A 25,730-nucleotide genomic window follows, 5' to 3' on the forward strand; every position below is an offset into this window, starting at 1 on the left:
CTAATTTTTGTGATGCTTGATCGTTGGAATCTCTAGTTTAAAATTCTTTTATTCGGTTGGATTTCAAATTTAATTCCAGCAAACCGCTTTACATAAATATTAATTAATGGTTTTGCAGAAAACACACTAATAGAGTCAAAATTGTGAGTAAATTGAATTCGGTTTGAAACTTTCGAAAAGAGGTTTTTATTTTTAATTAATTTTGATTAAATAATACTTTTAAAATGTTAGTTTTGAAAATTATAATCATTTAGAAAAAAATCATTTTGACAATAATCAAAATGATTCCAACAACTTACAATATAGAATTGATTAAATTATGCAGCAAACCCAGTTAAAATTATTATCTTTTTCTATCATGGCATTTTACAATTTAAGTGAAATTTCATTTTTCTGTCAAAGCGAGTTAAACGGATTTGAATACGCGCGGAGGCGACAGGGCCGGGTTTCTTCTCTGCCGCTGATTCTTATCTGCCTTCCTTGAATTAAAATAATAAAATATTAATAATAAAATATGCAAATGATTACGAGCCCTTGAAGATCGTGCCCGAAAATATGTGTTATTTAATTATTTTATTCAACAATAATTTTTTTAATTCAATATGCAAGTTTTTTTTATAAGTAAATGTGATTTGAAATGCAATTGGACCTATAAAAAGGTGTGAAAAAGGCCAGCCCCGTCAGGATTGGAACCCTGCATGGTATGGGCCCCGGGGATTAGTATTCTGCGCCCCGAGTCCTCCCGTGCAAGCTCTTACCCAACTGGGCTGGCCGGCGCGCCAACAAAGTACCGAAAAAAATTGGCTTATTAAGTGACAGGCCCAGGCCGAACAAGGTCACGCATCACAACAATGAAATTTAATATTACTTTCATTGTTGTTTGAGCAACATTCACAATTTGCTCTAATTTTTGTGATGCTTGATCGTTGGAATCTCTAGTTTAAAATTCTTTTATTCGGTTGGATTTCAAATTTAATTCCAGCAAACCGCTTTACATAAATATTAATTAATGGTTTTGCAGAAAACACACTAATAGAGTCAAAATTGTGAGTAAATTGAATTCGGTTTGAAACTTTCGAAAAGAGGTTTTTATTTTTAATTAATTTTGATTAAATAATACTTTTAAAATGTTAGTTTTGAAAATTATAATCATTTAGAAAAAAATCATTTTGACAATAATCAAAATGATTCCAACAACTTACAATATAGAATTGATTAAATTATGCAGCAAACCCAGTTAAAATTATTATCTTTTTCTATCATGGCATTTTACAATTTAAGTGAAATTTCATTTTTCTGTCAAAGCGAGTTAAACGGATTTGAATACGCGCGGAGGCGACAGGGCCGGGTTTCTTCTCTGCCGCTGATTCTTATCTGCCTTCCTTGAATTAAAATAATAAAATATTAATAATAAAATATGCAAATGATTACGAGCCCTTGAAGATCGTGCCCGAAAATATGTGTTATTTAATTATTTTATTCAACAATAATTTTTTTAATTCAATATGCAAGTTTTTTTTTATAAGTAAATGTGATTTGAAATGCAATTGGACCTATAAAAAGGTGTGAAAAAGGCCAGCCCCGTCAGGATTGGAACCCTGCATGGTATGGGCCCCGGGGATTAGTATTCTGCGCCCCGAGTCCTCCCGTGCAAGCTCTTACCCAACTGGGCTGGCCGGCGCGCCAACAAAGTACCGAAAAAAATTGGCTTATTAAGTGACAGGCCCAGGCCGAACAAGGTCACGCATCACAACAATGAAATTTAATATTACTTTCATTGTTGTTTGAGCAACATTCACAATTTGCTCTAATTTTTGTGATGCTTGATCGTTGGAATCTCTAGTTTAAAATTCTTTTATTCGGTTGGATTTCAAATTTAATTCCAGCAAACCGCTTTACATAAATATTAATTAATGGTTTTGCAGAAAACACACTAATAGAGTCAAAATTGTGAGTAAATTGAATTCGGTTTGAAACTTTCGAAAAGAGGTTTTTATTTTTAATTAATTTTGATTAAATAATACTTTTAAAATGTTAGTTTTGAAAATTATAATCATTTAGAAAAAAATCATTTTGACAATAATCAAAATGATTCCAACAACTTACAATATAGAATTGATTAAATTATGCAGCAAACCCAGTTAAAATTATTATCTTTTTCTATCATGGCATTTTACAATTTAAGTGAAATTTCATTTTTCTGTCAAAGCGAGTTAAACGGATTTGAATACGCGCGGAGGCGACAGGGCCGGGTTTCTTCTCTGCCGCTGATTCTTATCTGCCTTCCTTGAATTAAAATAATAAAATATTAATAATAAAATATGCAAATGATTACGAGCCCTTGAAGATCGTGCCCGAAAATATGTGTTATTTAATTATTTTATTCAACAATAATTTTTTTAATTCAATATGCAAGTTTTTTTTATAAGTAAATGTGATTTGAAATGCAATTGGACCTATAAAAAGGTGTGAAAAAGGCCAGCCCCGTCAGGATTGGAACCCTGCATGGTATGGGCCCCGGGGATTAGTATTCTGCGCCCCGAGTCCTCCCGTGCAAGCTCTTACCCAACTGGGCTGGCCGGCGCGCCAACAAAGTACCGAAAAAAATTGGCTTATTAAGTGACAGGCCCAGGCCGAACAAGGTCACGCATCACAACAATGAAATTTAATATTACTTTCATTGTTGTTTGAGCAACATTCACAATTTGCTCTAATTTTTGTGATGCTTGATCGTTGGAATCTCTAGTTTAAAATTCTTTTATTCGGTTGGATTTCAAATTTAATTCCAGCAAACCGCTTTACATAAATATTAATTAATGGTTTTGCAGAAAACACACTAATAGAGTCAAAATTGTGAGTAAATTGAATTCGGTTTGAAACTTTCGAAAAGAGTTTTTTATTTTTTATTAATTTTGATTAAATAATACTTTTAAAATGTTAGTTTTGAAAATTATAATCATTTAGAAAAAAATCTTTTTGACAATAATCAAAATGATTCCAACAACTTACAATATAGAATTGATTAAATTATGCAGCAAACCCAGTTAAAATTATTATCTTTTTCTATCATGGCATTTTACAATTTAAGTGAAATTTCATTTTTCTGTCAAAGCGAGTTAAACGGATTTGAATACGCGCGGAGGCGACAGGGCCGGGTTTCTTCTCTGCCGCTGATTCTTATCTGCCTTCCTTGAATTAAAATAATAAAATATTAATAATAAAATATGCAAATGATTACGAGCCCTTGAAGATCGTGCCCGAAAATATGTGTTATTTAATTATTTTATTCAACAATAATTTTTTTAATTCAATATGCAAGTTTTTTTTTATAAGTAAATGTGATTTGAAATGCAATTGGACCTATAAAAAGGTGTGAAAAAGGCCAGCCCCGTCAGGATTGGAACCCTGCATGGTATGGGCCCCGGGGATTAGTATTCTGCGCCCCGAGTCCTCCCGTGCAAGCTCTTACCCAACTGGGCTGGCCGGCGCGCCAACAAAGTACCGAAAAAAATTGGCTTATTAAGTGACAGGCCCAGGCCGAACAAGGTCACGCATCACAACAATGAAATTTAATATTACTTTCATTGTTGTTTGAGCAACATTCACAATTTGCTCTAATTTTTTTGATGCTTGATCGTTGGAATCTCTAGTTTAAAATTCTTTTATTCGGTTGGATTTCAAATTTAATTCCAGCAAACCGCTTTACATAAATATTAATTAATGGTTTTGCAGAAAACACACTAATAGAGTCAAAATTGTGAGTAAATTGAATTCGGTTTGAAACTTTCGAAAAGAGTTTTTTATTTTTTATTAATTTTGATTAAATAATACTTTTAAAATGTTAGTTTTGAAAATTATAATCATTTAGAAAAAAATCTTTTTGACAATAATCAAAATGATTCCAACAACTTACAATATAGAATTGATTAAATTATGCAGCAAACCCAGTTAAAATTATTATCTTTTTCTATCATGGCATTTTACAATTTAAGTGAAATTTCATTTTTCTGTCAAAGCGAGTTAAACGGATTTGAATACGCGCGGAGGCGACAGGGCCGGGTTTCTTCTCTGCCGCTGATTCTTATCTGCCTTCCTTGAATTAAAATAATAAAATATTAATAATAAAATATGCAAATGATTACGAGCCCTTGAAGATCGTGCCCGAAAATATGTGTTATTTAATTATTTTATGCAATAATAATTTTTTTAATTCAATATGCAAGTTTTTTTTATAAGTAAATGTGATTTGAAATGCAATTGGACCTACAAAAAGGTGTGAAAAAGGCCAGCCCCGTCAGGATTGGAACCCTGCATGGTATGGGCCCCGGGGATTAGTATTCTGCGCCCCGAGTCCTCCCGTGCAAGCTCTTACCCAACTGGGCTGGCCGGCGCGCCAACAAAGTACCGAAAAAAATTGGCTTATTAAGTGACAGGCCCAGGCCGAACAAGGTCACGCATCACAACAATGAAATTTAATATTACTTTCATTGTTGTTTGAGCAACATTCACAATTTGCTCTAATTTTTTTGATGCTTGATCGTTGGAATCTCTAGTTTAAAATTCTTTTATTCGGTTGGATTTCAAATTTAATTCCAGCAAACCGCTTTACATAAATATTAATTAATGGTTTTGCAGAAAACACACTAATAGAGTCAAAATTGTGAGTAAATTGAATTCGGTTTGAAACTTTCGAAAAGAGTTTTTTATTTTTAATTAATTTTGATTAAATAATACTTTTAAAATGTTAGTTTTGAAAATTATAATCATTTAGAAAAAAATCATTTTGACAATAATCAAAATGATTCCAACAACTTACAATATAGAATTGATTAAATTATGCAGCAAACCCAGTTAAAATTATTATCTTTTTCTATCATGGCATTTTACAATTTAAGTGAAATTTCATTTTTCTGTCAAAGCGAGTTAAACGGATTTGAATACGCGCGGAGGCGACAGGGCCGGGTTTCTTCTCTGCCGCTGATTCTTATCTGCCTTCCTTGAATTAAAATAATAAAATATTAATAATAAAATATGCAAATGATTACGAGCCCTTGAAGATCGTGCCCGAAAATATGTGTTATTTAATTATTTTATTCAATAATAATTTTTTTAATTCAATATGCAAGTTTTTTTTATAAGTAAATGTGATTTGTAATGCAATTGGACCTACAAAAAGGTGTGAAAAAGGCCAGCCCCGTCAGGATTGGAACCCTGCATGGTATGGGCCCCGGGGATTAGTATTCTGCGCCCCGAGTCCTCCCGTGCAAGCTCTTACCCAACTGGGCTGGCCGGCGCGCCAACAAAGTACTGAAAAAAATTGGCTTATTAAGTGACAGGCCCAGGCCGAACAAGGTCACGCATCACAACAATGAAATTTAATATTACTTTCATTGTTGTTTGAGCAACATTCACAATTTGCTCTAATTTTTGTGATGCTTGATCGTTGGAATCTCTAGTTTAAAATTCTTTTAATCGGTTGGATTTCAAATTTAATTCCAGCAAACCGCTTTACATAAATATTAATTAATGGTTTTGCAGAAAACACACTAATAGAGTCAAAATTATAAATTTAGAAAAAAATCTTTTTGACAATAATCAAAATGATTCCAACAACTTACAATACAATATAGAATTGATTAAATTATGCAGCAAACCCAGTTAAAATAATTATCATTTTCTATCATTTTACAATTTAAGTGAAATTTCTGCGCCCCGAGTCCTCCCGTGCAAGCTCTTACCCAACTGGGCTGGCCGGCGCGCCAACAAAGTACCGAAAAAGAATAATCATATCCAAATAATTTTTTTTTATTTAATTAATGAAGTACTTCGACTCTGTTGATTGAATTTTGCTGAAATCTTTTGAGTTTCAAGTTATGTTTTAAATTAAATCTAAAAAATTAATTTTGGGATCTATGAAAAAAAAATTATTTTAACATCTATTTTCTAACGAGGGATATAATTATGTAATAAATATAATTATATATAATAATTATAATAAATAAATTATAACCATAATTTCGGTACTAATCTTGGTGTTTTTTTTCTGTTTTTAGGATACCAATTTTCAAAAAGCGGAACTTTGTGACGGGGTAGCTTGCGGACACAAACACAAGTGAGCGTCCTGATTTCCCGGTGCTGAATCTTAAGAGAGGTAGGATTGTTTATCTTTCTTTTCCTTGGCGCGATGGTGTACTGGCAAGAAGAAGGGGACTCAAAAGGGGCCCCTTTCTTCTTCTATATGTATAATAATGAATGACCCGTCACTGCGATGTTGAAAAATCGTCGCCAACCCGCGCACGTTGGGTGCTAAACTTGCATCGCCCCGATAACTGCGCCGGCCTCCGAGAACGATTCTCAATTATAATTTAAAAATGCTTAAAGCTACTTTTTAAATTTTTCACGGGTTTAATTGAAAATGCGACTGCGAATGCTGGATTCGGCTGCCCGCGCGCGGCTCGGCCTATTAAATATACAAACTGCAATTTGCTGAGTTTTGTTTTCAGATTCTTTGTGATGCTAGAATTTACAAAATTAAAATAGTAACTAATACTTCATTAGGGATTATGACAACTGATTTTTTATTTTAAATAAACGTGTTAAATTTGATATGCGACTCCCCGTTTGCTGGTTTTGGCTGCACGCGCGGCTCAGCCACATTAAATGCGAAGTGTTGATATCAGTTTCTTTTTGCTGCTTGAATAAAAAAAATTAAATTAACTAATAATTCTTTACTAGCGATGCTTACAACACTGATAATTTTATTTAAATGAACGCGCTAAATTTAATAATGCGGCTACGTTTGCTGGATTAGGCTATTTGGTTGCATCATCAATTAAAACAATTGTGTGAATTGAAAAAATTATTTTATTTTTTAACTAAATACCTTCATTTATTAGAATAAACAAAAAGGAACTTCAATTGAAAGCAAATTTTTAGACCAATAAGATTTTATTTTTAATAATACAAAATGTTGTTGAAATGATAAGTATCGCTAATAAAGAATTATTTGTTAATTTAATTTTTTTTTATTCTAGCAGCAAAAAGAAACTGATAACAACATTCAGCAATCAACACTTCGAATTTAATGTGGCTGAGCCGCGCGTGCAGCCAAAACCAGCGAACGGAGTCGCATATCAAATTTAACGTTTATTTAAAAAAAATTAAGCGAAGTATATAATCAATTTAATGTGCTGGCTGAGCGGCGCGGGCAGTCAAATCAAGCAAACAAGTCGACCGAGCAGCGATTTCCAGCAAATTTTGTCGCGTCCAGGAGAATAATTCGGCCTCCGATAGGAGCGGTGAAAAAATTGCGAACTCGGTTTTTTACGCGTGCTTTTCGCGGCCCCTGAACTTTTCACCGCGCAAAACCGACCCGCGGCGTCGCGTTCGGCAGCGCCGGCCGCCAGAGGTTTGCATCCTATCTTTGTAATTTTACTCTTTTAAAACTGTTTAAATATTATTACTTAAAACCTTTAACTTTATTCTTTTATTGGATTTGAGCTTTATGTTTATTTCTATAATTTTTTATTCAAGTTGTTTATAACTTTTAACTATTATTATGATAAAGTTTTTTTTTTTAAGCAAAATATTTTTGGATTTAAAAACGCAGCATAGTATAATTAATTTTTGTTCCACTGTGATCCACTTTTCGTTATTAATTACCAATTCTGTTTTGAATGAAACAGAACAGAATAAACCAAGGGTCCTTAAAATCGTAATCGAGAGATTTTTAACTTTAAACGTAAAACTTAAATCGTAAAGGCATGTAGAGACTGCTTTGGATCAACAGTCTATTTTCCTTTAATTAACTTTAACTGAATACTTTAACTCCTTTTTTTTACCTGAGAGAATGAACTTTTCCAAATTAATATCAAAAGAAACCAAGCCGTTGGTACAACAAAAAATAGGCACAAATTAGCGTTAAATTACTCTAAGCTTTTGCTCCTTGCTCAGAGCGCGGCGAGGATGAATGCCTTTGGGGTTGGACTATTTTTTCGTCAAAAGATCAGCCACAAATTTTGATTCAGCTAATTTGAGTCATGGGCCCTGCACTCTCAACCTGCCGAAGGTGTCGTCGAAAGGACTCGGCGCGCACCTTTTCACTCTCAGCGTTGCTCTCAGCGTTTACAACTCTATGCTACAGCTAAATTCTCTTTCTCTATGTTGAATACATCAAGTAACTTCGGCTTAAAAATATAAAAATCTATGAAAATTAGATTAAATATAACCTCATGGGATTCACACTACTCCGCGGAAACCTTACAACGCAAAAATTTTGTAGAAGAATCACCTTAAAGCGGGGCGCAGCCGGGATTTAAAATCCTGATCGCGAGCGCAGAGTGCAAGCGCAACCTTTCACAAGCGCATCGCTCTGTGCGCTCAGCACATGAAGAATGTTATCACAGAAATATTAGTGAACAAAACTGGGTTGATTTGTTTTAAATTTATTTGTATTATCAAATTATTCATTAGTTTATGTTACAGCCTAGCCAATTTGCGATAATTGTCTGCCTTTTGTGTGCTATTTATGTTAGCTCTCATTTAAGTTTTACTGGGAAGAAATATACCAGAATATAGTGCATTTATGTTGTAGTTAAGAGATAACATCCATTTTTTTTTTATCTGATATTTAACATGTTCGGACATGTTCTTTTGCTTGAAAAATTTTCCAACCCCCTTGGAGCGCGTTCCTTCTCTGGTAATCATGAACTTTAAAAAAAAAATGCAGATATTTACGAACAAACATATACACAATCTAAAGGAACAAATTAAAAAAAAATATAAATAAATCGCGGTTGCATTGATATATAAACAAAAATGCTGCTCTACCTGTTTCAGTTGCGGGCAGCATCAATAATTCGCGGTGCATGTGAGATGAAAAAATATGTTACTAAGATTAAAAATTTTTTTTATTCAAAAGTACAATGTTTACGTTAAACAATTTTTATCACAAAAATTCAACATTTAATTAAAAAAAATTATTTCAAACAAATTCTTGTGAAAAATGTCGCCAGGTCTACCTTGTTAGTTCTCCAGTGGAAACAAATCATCAAAAATTAGATTCCTCTGGAAAATTATAACTGTCCAAATAATGATGGAAATTAAATAATATTTTCTGTCCGCTTTGCAAATTATTCTCTAGAGACAAACCGGTAGCCATAATTCCAATTTTCAAGCTCATCTCACAATTATTCAGTTAAGGAGCGTGTTTTTTTTTTCAAATGACAAGTGGACTTTTGTTCCTCAATTTTTATTTTGCGAAAAATCAGACACAATCATCTTGCGAACAAACACTGGAAATTTCAGATCAACTCGCAACAAATTCGCCTTGAGATGCATCCTTGAAATCAAAATATTTGGTCACACGCGATTTTGTTCTCAAAACTCTAGGAACTCTTGTTAGTTGATAAAAAGAGCTATTCAATAATATATTTTCATTGGTTTAGCCTACAAATAATTAGTCGGAAAGAAAAAAATAAAAATTATGAATACAAACAATAATTTTAAATCCCAAGGATTTTAATTTTATTGATTCTAATTTTTTTTTTTCATTTTTATGAATCAGAAATTTATAGGCATTTTCTTCCTGTTAACGAAAAATCCAATTTATCTCTCCATTGCCTTTCTTAGCAGAGCATAGATTGCATTTTTCCAGCAAAAAACCCTTTCAAGATTTTCAAATTTTTAGGACACATGAAATTTAGGACAAATGAAATGAAAATTTTAGGACAACTTTGTTTAGGACCTTTGATTTCAGGACGAATGACGAATTCAGTTTAAGACAAATGATTTTAGGACAAATAACGGCGACTCGGTACCTGGTAATTAGAAATTAATATAATGCAAATTAAAGAATCATATTTTTACTTAAAAAAACTCGAACAACTCTCACGCACGAGACACATTACTGACATAACGCGATCACGGTCGCGTTGTTGTTAGCTCTGTACAAACAAGTAATATGCAAATTGAGAGGGCACTCAATTGGCCCAAAAGGCAACTTAACTATAATTAATTTAATTTTATTATTATCGTATTGTAAATTACTTAATTAATTGAGAGTAAAAATAAAATTTTATTTCGCATTGAAAAGTTAATAAAAAACTGCAACTAAACATATTTAGAGAGAAATGAATTAAAATTTTTCTAATGATAATAAATTGGAATTGAAACATTAAATTTTTGAGCGGAAGCAAGTTGGCCTAAGAGAATTATTTTACATTACATTGAAGAGGGCAACAAGCCAATTCTTAAACTGCATAATAAAAGTGTTTTACGTCAACAAAAGCTGGTATATCCAGCGAGTACATAAATTTTCAAAATTCATTTTTCAATCCACCAATAAAAATATTTGGGGTCAAATTTCTCGATTGTTTGAAGCTGATTTAGGAACACTAAGTCTTGGACCACCTATTTTTTTTTTCAAATTTAATCTATTTTTGACCCGTAACAGTGTTTTTTTTCTTCCTTTTTTTTATATCTGAAGGTTTTTGAGAAATTTTTAATTTTTTTCGAGCACTTGAGTACCCGGTACTTCGAGTACTGAGTACTTTCAATTTGAGTACCAGTACCGGGAGTACCGAGTACTTCTCGCCCCACTGTCAATCCGCCGCCTTCGATGTTGTTTGGCGAACGATTGTTATTACAAATTTTTGGGCAAGAGGAAGGATGAAAATTTGGAATGAAAAAGTGTATGAAAAAATAAAAAATTAACAAAAATATGTCTGTAAATTTCGCCCGACTTAACTGCCAATTAATCATTATAATTTTAACAACTCTGCAAGTTGTGTTTTATCAAAGCAATGGAAACTAATAATATTTAAATTAAAAGCGTTTGAACAGTCTATGCTGCAACAATTCAATGGAACATGGTATTGTTCTTGAAATTAGCATTAAAAAAATGAAATATATTAAAGAATAACAGTGGAAATGAAGAGATCGGGCTTTTCCTTGTTGATGAAAAAATTGTTTTTTATTCAAAAACAAATGGCTCTACCAGTTTCGGTCAAATTTTTTTAAATTTGCCAACTTTTTGTATTTTTCTTGCTCATGAAATAGGGTGGCAGACCGCGACCGAAACTGGTAGATAGAGCCATTTATTTTTGAATAAAATAACAATTTTTCTGCAACGAGGAGAAACCCGATATCTTTATTTCCATGATCATCTCCTCGAGTGTCAATTTCTTCAAACAAAAATAACAGTAACAAAAATAATTTTTTTAGAAAAATATGTATGTGAAGTAAGGATATAACAGTTTTTTATTTTTAATAGGAACATACTTATCAACTACTTTCTAAAAGTACTCCGTTGAATTAGTATTGAATTTTTGGTAAAAATGTGACCGTAAAATTGCTTTATCTTATAAAATTTTGGATCCATTTATTGTTGTAGCATCTTGATTATACAATTGAAAACATTAAAAACAAAATATTGGAGCTAATATATAGAAATTTATTAAACACAAAATGTGTACAACTTTTCAACGTACAATTAGTTATTTATAATTCATTCTCGCAGCTTCAGACAAGCTTAAATTATTTTTACAGCATTCACTAAAATGATACAAGTTAATTTTACTCCCACATTTTTCACATTCGCAATCACTATTTACATTTGAATGGTAATTTTTATTCTTACAAAATAGAAAGTGAAATCCGTGTACTGCATATCTGGTAAATAAATGTCTGTTTTCAAAACACGGTTTCTTCCAGCTCGGATTAGTCATTGCAGGAGTGTCATAAAATTGAGGATCAATTTCTGAGATTTTGTAAAGCTGATTTTCAATAAATTTTAGATAATTATCTGTCTCTGTGAGCTCAAATTTCTTTACTAAATCAGTGACGAGGAAATTTGTCTCGGCCAACTCGTAGACTAGTCTAGACTTTGTAAATTTAGATACTTGCAAGGCTTTCTTAAGGAATCGAGATTTAGCACTTTCGAGTTTATTCAAGTCACCTAGAGTTAGATGTGGCCAGATAGCCTCGATTCCGTAAGTTGCAATCGGCCCAATTGCGAGCTCAAAAATCTTAAGTGCCGTAGCTAGTGAGGACTTAGGCAAGGCACTAAAGGTTGCAGAAGCGCAGATTGAAGCTTTTACTCTTTTGTTAATATGTTTTGTAAATGAAGTGCCGGACGATTGGAAAGTCACTCCCAGGTAGCAAAACTCGGAGACAAATTCAATATTTTGATTTAAAACTGTGAGTGAGTCGGATTTTTTATATCTGCCTTTGCCTTTATTTCTGAATTTTAAAATTTTGCATTTGGCTAAATTAAGTCGCAGGTTCTTTTTCTTTAGGCATTCAATAATGTCGAGCAAAGCAAGTTGCAGATCATCCAAATTATCTGAAATTATTGCTAGGTCGTCTGCATAAAAGATTATTTTAATATTGGGATAATTTTTTAAAATCTGTTCCAAGTCTGCGATTGCTAAAATAAAAAGGAACGGAGAGAGGCTTCCTCCTTGCTTTACACCGTTCGATTGAACGATCGGATCAGAGCGAGAGATTCCGTCGTGAATTGTTAACAAATTTGTATCAAGCATTTCTGCTAATAAATTTAGTTCTTTTATTGTGAATTTTTCACACTGAATTAATTTTTTAAAAATAACTTCTCTGTCGACAGAATCAAAGGCCTTACGGACATCCAAAAACAAGGTGTAAAGAGGTTTTTTGTTTTGATAGACACTTTTATTTATTTCGTCTATTAGTAATTTCAGTGATTGAATTGTGGATTTTCCTCTCACAAAGCCGAACTGGTTTTCTGGAATTGTTTCAATAAGATGTGAATAGACTCGATTTTTCATTACTCTGTCCAGAAGATTATACAGAGAACAAGTGAGGCTAATGCCCCTGTAGTTATTAACGTCCGAGACACAGCCTTTTCCTTTATATAAAAGTTTTAAATTTGAATTTTTCCATTCTTCTGGCAGTTTTCCTTGTTCCAGACATAAATTATAGAAGGCAGTAATTTCAGGAGCAAGAGAGAGCCAAAGGTTTTTCACTGTTTCATTTCTGAGTGCGTCTGGGCCAGGAGCCTTGCGATTTTTTAAGTTTTTAATGACCAGTTCGACTTCAGCCTGCAGAATGCTTTTTGGGAAGTCAATACTATAATTTTCAATTAATTTTTTGAGCCCAAGGGACTGTTCAGGTTTCAAGTGGCGTTCATTTAGGAGAACGTTGAAGTGTTCTTCCCATTTCATTAGTTCAATATCATTCGACACTTCCTTTAAACTTTTCTTTTTGAATTTAAGAAATTTGTAACACTTTTGCTCTGCCTCAATATAATTTTGCAATCAAACCTTTCTTGATACTCAGATTTTTTCAGTTTACATAATTTTCGGTACTCTCTTTTAGCAAGTGAAAATATGGCCAAAATTTCAACTTGCTCTTCCACACATCCGTTCATAAATTCCACAGAATCAATAAAATTTCTTAAAAAGTTAAGATCTTGTTTGTAAAGAAAACATTCTGCATCGAACCACTCTTGGCTATTTCCTTGCTTATTCTTAACTGGCTCCCTTGACTCCCCGACCAAGGTCAGAATATTGTGGTAAAATTTTTCAATTTCCTCCTTTTCAATATTTTCTTGAAATTGGTTTTTGTACTGGCTTGCTTTTATTTTTAATAACTCTACGTTAATAAAATGTTTGTTTCCATGAACTTGATTTTTTCCATTCATTTTATTTGCTAGCTGCAAGTTAACTTCAATTTGCCTGTGTTTTCTCAAAAATGAGTCAGCAATATTAAATTCTTTTAACTTGATCTTGGGGCCTAAAAACACCAGATCAATCACACTTCTGCCTCTCTCCGATACATAAGTACTCTGATACGGATGTTGGTTAGCGAGGTACTAACTATTAAATTCTGAGAAATCGAAAATTAATTCTCCCTTCGGGGAGTTTTTATCAATCCTCGCATTATAATCTCCAGCCATAATTATTTGATCAGCATGTTGAACATTGTTTTGAATTTCAATCAGCTCGTCCCAAAATTTGTCAGCTGACATTTTAGGCTCGAAATAAGAAGCCACAACAGAGAGATCGGAGAAGTTTAAAATAAGGCTGTTTTCTAATAACCTAAAATGTTTAAGCTCACCAAGACTTGAATTATAATAAATTGACACCCCTCGCATAGGCCGTCCGAGCTGGTTTTTCTTGCCGAAAATATGTTTGTTGTAAAAACCCGGAATAAAAAAACTCTCGGTTAAAAACGTTTCAGTGAAAATCAACACATCAAATTTTTTGAAATAATTCTCATCAATCAAGTCATAAATATTTTTTAACCCTTCTACGTTCCATAATAAAAGTGAGATTTTACTGTTCCTGTTTGAGTTTCTCCCGGGGTCTTCCTACTTTCTGTTTTTATTCCTCGGACGTCCTCGCTGCCTTTTATCCTGGCCTTGGGGAGTTTTCCGAGTTTGGCTTCCTCCTTGACTTGGTTTCGGCGCCAGGCCATCGTCTTCGACACCCTCCGCCGTGGCAGCGCTCAGCGAGGCTTGCTGGGGAGGCGCCACGGGTTGGACGAGGGTGTCTGCTCTCCGGCCGACCCCCGCAGGGCGAGCTCTCGGAGGCAGGTGGTAGACATGGGCCTGAACTTTTTCTCCTTCTGCAAGATGCGGCAGATTGACGAACCGCTTTTGCAGGGCATCTTTCACCCAGGCCCATGACATACCGTCAAGACCAGCGCACATTCTGGGCATAGCAAACTTTTTGATATCGTTGGCCACGACATAGTCCACAAACCTGTCCAGCGCTGTCTCGACTGTCGGAATGAACACCTCTGGACGTTTCTGCAATTTGTAAGCCGCCTTCTCCTTGGTGACCAGACTAAGCAGGACGCCCAGTTCGCCGGCTTCCTGTACAAGGACATCGCCGACCTTCGCCCCTTCGGCCGGGGTTGGTGGTTTTCCGAAGCGCTGAGCACACTGGCCGGCCACGCCGAGCTCGCAGTGAGCATCGGCTGAGATGGCGTGGACGACGATTCCTTCTTTGGAGGAGAACAAATTGGCTTCCTTCTCGATGATCTCGAGCTGACTGTCTACTTGCTCACTCTCACCGCTCTCCAGCTCAGCCTTCCTGTCTAGGTAAGCATTCGTTTTGGGGGTCTTGGGGTGGTGCGTTGGCTCGTGGTACACTCGCCTTGGCTGGAAGAAATGTTGTTGGGGGTGTGACAGGTTGCGTCGTTCGAGTGCCGTCAGCCGGGCGAGCACTTCCTTCAGGAGAGTCTCACTTGCAGCCGCTCGCTCCTCCGCCCTGCGCTCTCTTTCTGATGACTGATCCAAAAGAAATTGGTAGTGAAATACCGTCCTTTCAAGGAAGGCAACACGGTCCTGCAGTCCGGCCGCCGGCAAAGATGGCGTCTGGAACGCATGGCTTGGTGGCGGAAACGCCGCTGCCGGGGCCCCTGCTGCCGCGGCGAAGGTCTTCGTGGTCGGGATTTGTGGCCCAAAACCTCCCGAAGGCTCTCCAGGCGTCCGTTTTTCTTGACCCATTCAGAAAAGGGGTGAATTTTACAAGAATTTGGGTTTGTTGACGGAGTGATTCGAAATTACGTCCGATCGGTTGCAGTGCTGCCACCTGAATATTGGAGCTAATCAATTGCAATTTTTAAGCCTTCTGGAGACTAGGCCTGACGGCTGGGGCCGGCAAAAACACAAAACACATCAAAATAAACATCGCAATAATATCACGCAGCGGAGTGGATTTTGACGACCGGTACTAAAACTTGTATACTCTTTCTTTCTGAACAGGCAAATATTAGTGAGATATCTTTTTGAATGATTTGGAACTTGTGTGAGTTGATAATTATTCAGCTGGCATAAACGTCTCCAAATCACTTATGAAATCAGTGAAATGCGCGGTGTCCCACTTCTATTTTACAAAATTTCAACTTTCGCCCCGGCTTATTCGCTGAAAATTATTTTTCCTCGGTTTGAAATCATACTTTTTTTTAACCAAAATTTACCGTCGAGTTGAATAGTGCCATTTATTTTCCGATCCGCCAAGATGCCAAAGCATAATCTGCCAAAATCTTTCAACACCTCGCAGCGCGGCTCACCTTGTCGAACTCGCTCGCGTCAGCTGGAAGGGAGTAAGTTGACGGAGGGTGAGCGCGGCGTGGTTTTTTATTGTGTTTTACGGGAAAAATTAATTAGCAAATTTAGAGTTTACAATATAAATTCAAATTCTCAGCAATGATAGATAATGAAATCCTTTAACTTTTCACGTTGGGTATAATTGAAAATCTTAATTATTAGCAGAGTTATTGACGTTTCCGCGAGAATTTGGTTCCGCGCGTCAATCTTATAAAAAGAGAACTTTTTTTTTTTTAAATTTAAATTTTAAAGATATACGTAGCTAATTCAATCCTCTATAATTTCTTTCATATGCTTGATGTCATTAATTTTTTTATTTGCGTACGATTAGATCAAAAACTGAAAATTTTATTTTTTTTACTGATTTTTTTAATTATTTTGAAATGACCAATATTTTTTAGATTAATTTTTTATTCTGAATCTCAACTTTTATCAATATATATTCAGCCCTGATTCAGCCGTTTAGAGAGTAATAAAGGATGCTCATTAAATTTGCTGGTAGGGGCGAGTTGCGCTTTTAAGAATGCATGCTCTAGTGTCTGGTGTGTTCTGGCTGTCCCCAGGTGTCAGGCCTAGTGTCCCAAAGGTTAAAAAATTGAAATAAATCACGTAAACCCTGTCAAATAATTTGATGTAGAGAATTTTTATAAATATTTATTTCCAATGAAAAGTAGCAATGCAAATTGCAAAAGTCTTGTTATTTTATAAATCCACTCTCCCCTTAGGATTCCACGTTACATGTTCTTTTAACCGACTGAATCTCAAATATTCGAGGGCTGCGCTTATCAACTCACCACCAGCAAGCTCATGAGCCTCGAAATGAAGAGAGCTTGGGAACAATTAAACTGAATAAGCAATATTTTTATAATTTTCAACGGACATCGCTGTATTTTTCTTTCTCATGAAATGATGTCGCACACCATTATCAAAACTGGCAGTGTCGTTTTTTTTTTTCAATAATAATGAATAAATTAAAAGTCCAATACATTTCTGGCCAAAAATCGTCGCTGCAATCGCTGCGATTAATTTCAAGCCTAAAAATCGTTTAGCAAAGACGTCTCATTTGGTGCGTGCGTGCGCGCGCGCGCTGGTGTGTGTGTGTGTGTGTGTGTGTGTGTAAATATTGACATGCCAAACTTTTGGGGAACGCCTCATTTTAGGCGTTTAAAGCCTTTTAAGTGGGTCCCCCTAAATAAACATCCGGGCATTAAAATCAAATTAATCTTAAGCAAAATTTTATATTATGTGATTGCCCGTTCTTATAAAACGCTCACAACACTTATTTTTGTTTTCAGTTCCAAGCCTGCAGCGAAATGGCTCATCTGTTACTGTAAGTATATGGATAATTTGTATTTTTTCTAAGCTAGAGTTTGGTGCTAATGTTGTCGACAAAAAGCAACTTGTGGTCAAGACGCGACTTGCCCAAAAGCATTAGATCTAAGCCTCGGGACGCATATCTTGACTTCTTATTTATCAGACTTCATCTATTTAGAATTTAAGTGGCGCTTCTTGTCCAGAGTCTCTTGGTCAGAAAGCAAACCACAAAAGCACTGCTGCCAACGATAATCTTGGGTGTTAAAATCATAAGAATTTACCAAGAACGAAAAATTCCATGAAATAATTAATTAATTTGGCTTAAAATTAAATAATTCAATTAGAGAATTAAGCCTCATATTGTCATTATTGTAAAAAATAATTTGAAAATGCTTTGGAAACAAATTAAAAATTTCCAAATTTTAACTTCTTATGAGAGTGTTTTTAATTTTTTCTATAAATATAATTTTTTTTTTTACACTTAACTACGTTGCAAGTGTGGCGCGTCGCATAGATTCATTACATTGTGTTGACAGCAGTCTCCTCATGAGTCATTAGATCTATATGAGAGATTCCGGTCAATTTTCGTGTTAAACAAAGCTTTTGTATCTGTTGCGTCCTGCCCACTAGTGGCTTCTTGTCAACAACAGTTGACGCACTGTTTGAACCAAGCGGCACCAATGGTATTTGAATCATGGGTTGCAATTTTATTTGTTAATTGTTTTATATTTTTTCATTTTCTTTTTCTTTTTAGGAACTCCAACTCCTTTGTTTGCAAAGAGCGGCGTTTAATGGCAATTTGTGGTGCGGTTTATTCTGATCGCCTAACACAAATTGCTAACGAAGATGTAGCGACCCTGAGAGAGGATATCAGAGTTATGGGCACTATGAACGCCATCACAAACGATTTTGAGAAGATTTTGATCATAGCCGAGATTGGGTCATATTCTCCCAATTATCAGTCTGCCCGCAGCGTTTTCAGCAACGTTCACAGAACAATTCCAGATTTTCCTCTTTGCGTTGCTACATGTAAAGTTTATAATATAGAATTATTTAGAACTAAATAAAATATATTTTTTCAGCACTTCGTGGCATTCAAGGGGCCATGATTCCTTACCTGATATGCAATTACAACGAGCTCCGCCACCTCATGTTTCCAATTACCACTGCTCTAACAGATTTGCCGCTCTTGATTGTGCCTGGACTGATGGGTATGTGTAATATAAATTTTACGAAACCCCACTCTGGGCCCCATTTCTTAAATATCATTTTTGTCTTAACCCCATACAATTGTGTTCACCCCACAAGTTCAGTAAGTTGTAAGCTAATTTGAGTCATGGGCCCTGCACTCTCAACCTGCCGAAGGTGTCGTCGAATCTCTCGTTTAACTTTCGGCTAAGATCAGTTTGACGAGAAAATAAACTCATTCTTATCTTACTAAAATAGACCGATGAGCGTCTTAAAAAATACTCATATTCTCAAACATAGAAAATTTGTCCCGCGTCACTCGCGCGACAACAAAAGAGCGCGTGACGCATAACAAAGGACTCGGCGCGCACCTTTTCACTCTCAGCGTTTACAACTCTATGCTACAGCTAAATTCTCTTTCTCTATGTTGAATACATTGAGTAACTTCGGCTTAAAAATATAAAAATCTATGAAAATTAGATTAAATATAACCTCATGGGATTCACACTACTCCGCAGAAACCTTACGACGCAAAAATTTTGTCAGCATCAGTGGAAAACAAACTGATTCTTCGCTCTGCGGTTTCAAGCGCCGCGCAGCCGGGATTTCAAAATCCTGATCGCGAGCGCAGAGTGCAAGCGCAACCTTTCACAAGCGCATCGCTCTGTGCGCTCAGCACATGAAGAATGTTATCACAGAAATATTAGTGAATAAAACTGGTTTGATTTGTTTTAAATTTATTTGTATTATCAAATTATTCATTAGTTTATGTTACAGCCTAGCCAATTTGCGATAATTGTCTGCCTTTTGTGTGCTATTTATGTTAGCTCTCATTTAAGTTTTACTGGGAAGAAATATACCAGAATATAGTGCATTTATGTTGTAGTTAAGAGATAACATCCATTTTTTTTTTATCTGATATTTAACATGTTCGGACATGTTCTTTTGCTTGAAAAATTTTCCAACCCCCTTGGAGCGCGTTCCTTCTCTGGTAATCATGAACTTTAAAAAAAAAATGCAGATATTTACGAACACACTTATACACAATCTAAAGGAACGAATTAAAAAAAAAATATAAATAAATCGCGGTTGCATTGATATATAAACAAAAATGCTGCTCTACCTGTTTCAGTTGCGGGCAGCATCAATAATTCGCGGTGCATGTAGGATGAAAAAATATGTTACCAAGATTAATTTTTTTTTTTTATTCAAAAGTACAATGTTTGCGTAAAACGGTTTTTATCACAAAAATTCAACATTTAATTAAAAAAAATTATTTCAAACAAATTCTTGTGTAAAATGTCGCCAGGTCTACCTTGTTAGTTCTCCAGTGGAAACAAATCACCAAAAATTAGATTCATCTGGAAAATTATAACTGTCCAAATAATGATGGAAATTAAATAATATTTTCTGTCCGCTTTGCAAATTATTCTCTAGAGACAAACTGGTAGCCATAATTCCAATTTTCAAGCTCATCTCACAATTATTCAGTTATAGAGCGTGTTTTTTTTTTCAAATGACAAGTGGTCTTTTGTTCCTCAATTTTTATTTTTATTTTGCGAAAAATCAGACACAATCATCTTGCGAACAAACACTGGAAATTTCAGATCAACTCGCAACAAATTCGCCTTGAGATAGATCCTTGAAATCCAAATATTTTGTCACACGCGATTTTGTCCTAAAAACTCTAGGAACTCTTGTTAGCACCGCGTTTCTCGGATCGCTGCTGCGCTGAGCGCCAGCTCGCAAATATTGGAGAGACTCGCGGGCGAAAATTAATCACTCGGAGCGGCGCACACTTCTGGGCAACATCCAGCAGGGAGCCGGCACGGGCCCTAAAAACCCGCAATCCGAGCTCACTGTGCGGGCAGCGCCGACTGTTGCTGAGCTTCTCTTAACACTCGAGTCTGAGTAAACACGCATGACTCTCGTCAGAGGTCAGCCGCACGACACAGACGAGACGCCTGCTGAAAGACGAAGACCACGTCAGGGCGATGCGCTCGGGCTTTTAAAGAATCATCCTTGCCCACGTCATTTCGGCGGCCGTGAAAGGAGAAAGTGTCACAAAGTCACGATACTTCTGGTCGAATATGCAGATGAGGACCGCAGATGAGGGTTGTTTTGACGGCAGTTTCATGTGTGCGCCGCATCTAAATTATTATTAAATCGCTTTCTTGTAGATCAAGGGGCGATATAAAACAAATGTGTGCGCTGCTTCATCATTCAAAAGGATACGCAATCGCTCGTACATGTTGAGAAGGGTATGCACTTTGCAGCCATGGAGGGTACAAAATCAATTTTTTTTTTTTTTATATATAAGAAAGAACGGCGCGCTGAATCTTCCAAGCATTTGAAACGCGCAACTTGTTGGCGATAATTCAGTAAAACTCCATCCAACGCAACGCTTCGTACACCGCAGCGCTCGTACTTTTTTGAAATTTGCGGTGTACACACGGAGCCACTTTAAAAAAAATTTGAAGCATCTTTTTCTGCTTTTCGAGCTTCGCGTGGAACTCAACTAAAAATAATTTATGTTTGATGATAGAAAAAGAATTATTGCAATTATCTTACACAGAATAAATGTCAATTGAATTTTAATGTGCCAAAACGCCTGTCATTGAAAAGGGACGCGTCAATGAAACTATAAGACGACAAACGTTTTGTAGCGTAAACATTCCAATTGATGCAATTGTTCAGAAAAATATACAATTGAACATTATTTTAACTGAGGCTTCAATCATTTCATTGGAAAAAATGTTCTTTGCATAGTGGTTGAAAAATTGATATATTTTTTTTTTATTCAAAAGCTCTGTTTTAATTTACCCATGAAATATACATTTCTTCTGTTGAATTTGCGATGGGGTGGGGTTTAGATTCCCATTTTATATTACATTTCAAGTATGCATTTTCCTCAGCAGACAGCAGATACGCATACATCCTCTTGATCTTTTTTTGAATTCGCTTGTTGGCTATTTATTTATTCTTCTCGGTCAAAGCATAAATTTCGAAGTTTAAAAAGAGAATGAATATATGGTTTAATACATAGCCGATGACGCCCACTTCATTTTTCCCAGAAAAGCTCATGACACATAATTTTTTTCTTTCCAGAATCACTGATTACTATGGCCAACAGAGTGCTGTAAGTAGAAGGAAATATTTACTGATATTTTTGTTCTCACTTTTCTTCTCCCTGCTCCGCTCCTTTTGCATTGTTATTTATATATTATTAATATTCATACTTCTGAGATCATTTGTATTTAGCGTGATCTACTGGAATTTAAACTTACAATTTTCTCATTGTGCAAATTAAAAATCAAAAATTTTTATTTTAATTATTAACTTAGAAAACTACCTTCGTTTGAACGTATGAGAAAAAATTAAAATAGCAGAAACATTTAAAGCGTGCGCGGTTTGCTCACCGTATTCACTATCCAGGTTTATTTTTATTTATTTTTATTTACACGTTTTAAGGACTGTCAGTTGCTTCCTTAGTCGTGAGACCAGAGGAACGGGCGTGGCATGGGCTACGCTTTCGGATTTCGTCACATCGCTGGATAATGAAGCTATTGAAGCTAACGTAGATGCCATGCACACGTTGAACAATATTGTCAACTATTACGAAAAGGACATCGCTGTGCAGGAAATGTCTGCATACGCTGCTACACAATTGGCTGCGAGAAACGCATTCCAGTCAAACCACCGTGTTGTTCCTGATTTCGCTCGTCTGGTCGCATCAAGTATAATAGCATTTAATGAATAATTCAAAATGGAAACTTAAGTGTAATTTTTAGCCCTCATTGCTCTACGACAGCACCAGATTGAGTTCCCACACACAGCTCATCAATTCATTAGGGACCAGCTCTTCCCAAGCATGTGCAGAGATAGGAGTAATCTCGAAAAAATGCAATACGCAGATTCTCTGACAGGTATGGGTATTTTTTTTTCTTCAAATCTTTGTTGATGGAAATTGGTTACTTTTAAAAATAAAATTTGCAGAATTAGCATCGCTCCGCTCTTGGCATTTAAGTTGTGAAAATCTGGATTAAAACCAGCTGACAAACTAGTTTTGACTGAAATTTAGTAATTAAAAAGGATTTGGGGGATATTTTTAAGTACGAATTTAAAAAATTAATATTTAAAGACTGAAAAAGTGTTAAAAGTTGAGAAAAAAAAACATTTATATTTGTGACTGACAACCTTTAGGTCCACTCTAGGGAACTGGACCAGGGTGCGAATTGCGCAGATTATTAACCCAGCTATTAACTGCTTAATAGCTGGTGCCGGGTCAAGAAACCAACCTTAGTGGTTCGGCACAATGAGTGCGCAGTGACAAAAGCTTATTCGATTATCGCCTTGAATAATAGCAAAAGAAGATTTAAAAAAAAAAACAGTTCTAAAAAAAGGCAAGAGGGAAAGAATTCTTCTTTTTCAGGATTTTTTTAGCTTGAGCTAGATTTAGATCATTCTTTACACTGTCTAAAATGTGATAGAATTGAATCTTCTCACCGCACTTTTCACTTTAAAGAGTTAAAATTTAAATTTTTCGAATTTTTTTCAACACCATTAAAATAAAGGTTTTTGCCAAACCTCACCTGATCAAGTTCTAATTGCTACTTCCTTTATCCCAAACAGTCTTCTTTGCACCCTCTGTCGAGCTTCTGGAGGATATGGGAGCTGTTGGCATTGCTGGTAAGTGCATTTTGAAAGTTACTTATAGATAATTTTTTTTTTTTCTTTTTTTTTGTGTCAGGCCAAGACAAAGTATCTTGTTGGCCTGTACCCTTATTGAGCTTGCGGAAGGCAAGCTCCAATCTTATTATTTGGGTTTTTGTTTATTTTATTTTTTATTTTATCTTTATTGTCATCAATTAATCATCATTTATTAATTCGACACGAGATTTGTCGGTCGAAACGTTGACGAGTCCTGATGGTTTTGTTGGTAGATGCTGATTGGAAAGAGAGGATTATCATGGAGTTATAGTTATATGAATGGTGTGGGTGAATGGAGTTGAGAGAGGGATACTTTACAATATATTGTAATGTTGGTGATTGCATTTTGTTTGAAGCTGAGAATTTTTTTTATTTTTTTTGTGCAGCATTTTTTATTTTGGTGTATTAAATTTTTCTATTGCAATTAATTACTGATGCTATTCCGCATCTTGAACTATCTGCATAAGTCGGTCTTTAATTTTTATGTGCGCTGAAAAATTAAAATCCTCATCTAGTATCACTCCGAGGTATTTTGTTGTTTTTGAAAACTTTATTTTTCCACACTGGCAGCCAACGCAACAATTGAGCATACAATCATCAATGTGCGCCGTAATTTGAGGAGGCTCGTCTGGCCTTTGCAGTTTTTGACAATAATGCATGCCGACCGTTTCCTTCATGTTTATCATCAATTTATTACCGTGAGCCCACTCGTTCAATGAGTCAAATTTATACTGCAGCATACACTGGCATTCAATATAAATTTTGTGGTGGCATAAAATTAAAATATCGTCCGGAAAGATGAAAATTTTTGCCTATCGTTGATATAAATTATGAATAGTTTCGGGCCTAAAATTGAGCCCTGAGGGACACCTGATTTTAAAACTGCACTGTTTTGTTTATCAATTTGCACACAGAACTTTCTGTCTTTCAAAAAGTTTCAGCATAGGTCCTCTTTATTCCAATCTTCTCAAGTTTCTGTGGAAAAGTATGTCGTGATCGAGTATTTCAAATGCTTTGCTGTAATCAATAAAAGAGGGCAAGAGTATGTTCTTTATTGCTTAGATTATTATTTACATAATCAGAGAGGTCTCCAAACAGTTCATTAACTCCTTTGCCTTTCTGATAGGCAAATTACCTCGCATCTATGATCTTGTGTTTTTTTTTTAATTAAGCATTCAAATGTATATCAATATATTTTTCGAGTATTTTGTCCAGCACACTCAGAATAGCCATTGGGCGGTAGTTCGCAGGGTCTTTGTGAGCTGCTCCTTTGTAAATGGGCCGCCCTATCGCAGTTTTCAAGCATCTAGGATAAATTCCGTTTACAATGCAGCTGTTTATCATTTTACTAAGGGCTAGTGCAAAGTTTTTTCCGGCCACTTTTACGTCTTTCACTTCAACTTTATCAAGACCGGGTCCTTTATTTTTGTTGAGTTTTTCAATTATGAACTCAATAACTGCTGCATTACACAGAGGCATACGCAACGATTGTTGCTCACTTTTTTCATTGTTTTGATTTTTAACAGCTGTGAAATCACAGAAGTGGCGCAGATTTTGCACATTTGTTGAAAATTGTTAACCAAATTTTTCCAGGATATTACTCATTGAGAGTGTGGGAGGCATATATCGTAAAATATTATCGTCAATTTTTGTGACTGACCTGCCAAGAATTTCATTTAACGTTTGCCACGTCTTTTTCGAGTCACCTGCACTATCATTTAACAATTTTTTTATAGAAAAAGCTTTTTGCTTGCTTAATTTTAATATTGGTCAGGTTTCTAATTTTCACGTACTCTTTTCTGTATTTTTTATTACTTTTGTTTCTTTTGCATCGCAAGAAATATTTATCGCGTGTCTCTGTGAGGAGTTTTATTTCGTCGGTGAGCCATTCTTTGGAGTGCCTTGCACTATTTGCAGTGTGTGCGTGTTTTCTCTCTACATTCGCTCTTTTGACCTCCTGCAGTATTTCGGCTATTGCAGCGAAAGGGTCATGTGTGTTCAATAATTCTGTCCAATTAATTCGTGGCAGGAATTTGTACACATCGCTGTAATGAATTTTGTGTGCTTTATTTTTCTCGTCACTTTTTCCGAGTTTTTTTTATTTCTTCATTTTGTTCAGCGGCAATTTTGACAAGCTCTGAATGATTCTGGTCCATTTTATCCATGAGCTGGCCAATGTAGCTGTTGAAGTTTTTACTCATGGCAGTCTCGATCATTTTTGCTTGCACGACTGGCGCGTATTCCGAGAATGTGAACGCTCCGGTCGGCGATGTAACAGCACATATGCTTCATATCCAGCTTCTCGAGCTGGCATTGGCACTTAATGTGCATGCAAGGATTTTTTATGCATTTTCATGCGCTAGAGAAACGCAATCCACGGTCGCGCATTTTTTTAGCGGATCGCCTTCGCGACCTTCCTCACGCA

The 25,730-nt window shown here is 35.5% G+C and overlaps 2 protein-coding genes across 4 annotated transcripts in view; both read left to right on the forward strand.

Annotated features, from left to right (window-relative positions):
• The window catches only part of LOC132194690 (uncharacterized), a 25,175-nt gene extending 19,042 nt beyond the window's left edge, over positions 1-6,133 (forward strand). For all 3 annotated transcript variants that reach the window (XM_059616128.1, XM_059616132.1, XM_059616133.1), the window contains one exon: positions 6,054-6,133. The gene's annotated coding sequence lies outside the window, so the exon portion shown is untranslated. The remainder of the gene's footprint in view (positions 1-6,053) is intronic.
• The window catches only part of LOC132194692 (uncharacterized), a 40,641-nt gene that overhangs the window by 9,697 nt on the left and 5,214 nt on the right, over positions 1-25,730 (forward strand). The window contains exons 2-8 of the mRNA XM_059616136.1: positions 17,389-17,423; positions 18,162-18,436; positions 18,490-18,618; positions 21,704-21,734; positions 22,067-22,332; positions 22,387-22,521; positions 23,228-23,284. Of these exons, the coding sequence (XP_059472119.1) occupies positions 17,407-17,423; positions 18,162-18,436; positions 18,490-18,618; positions 21,704-21,734; positions 22,067-22,332; positions 22,387-22,521; positions 23,228-23,284 (910 nt within the window). The 5' untranslated portion in view covers positions 17,389-17,406. The remainder of the gene's footprint in view (positions 1-17,388; positions 17,424-18,161; positions 18,437-18,489; positions 18,619-21,703; positions 21,735-22,066; positions 22,333-22,386; positions 22,522-23,227; positions 23,285-25,730) is intronic.

The sequence above is a fragment of the Neocloeon triangulifer genome, unplaced genomic scaffold (assembly GCF_031216515.1).
Source record: "Neocloeon triangulifer isolate White Clay Creek 2 clone unplaced genomic scaffold, ASM3121651v1 ptg000008l, whole genome shotgun sequence".
Lineage (NCBI taxonomy): Eukaryota > Metazoa > Arthropoda > Insecta > Ephemeroptera > Baetidae > Neocloeon > Neocloeon triangulifer.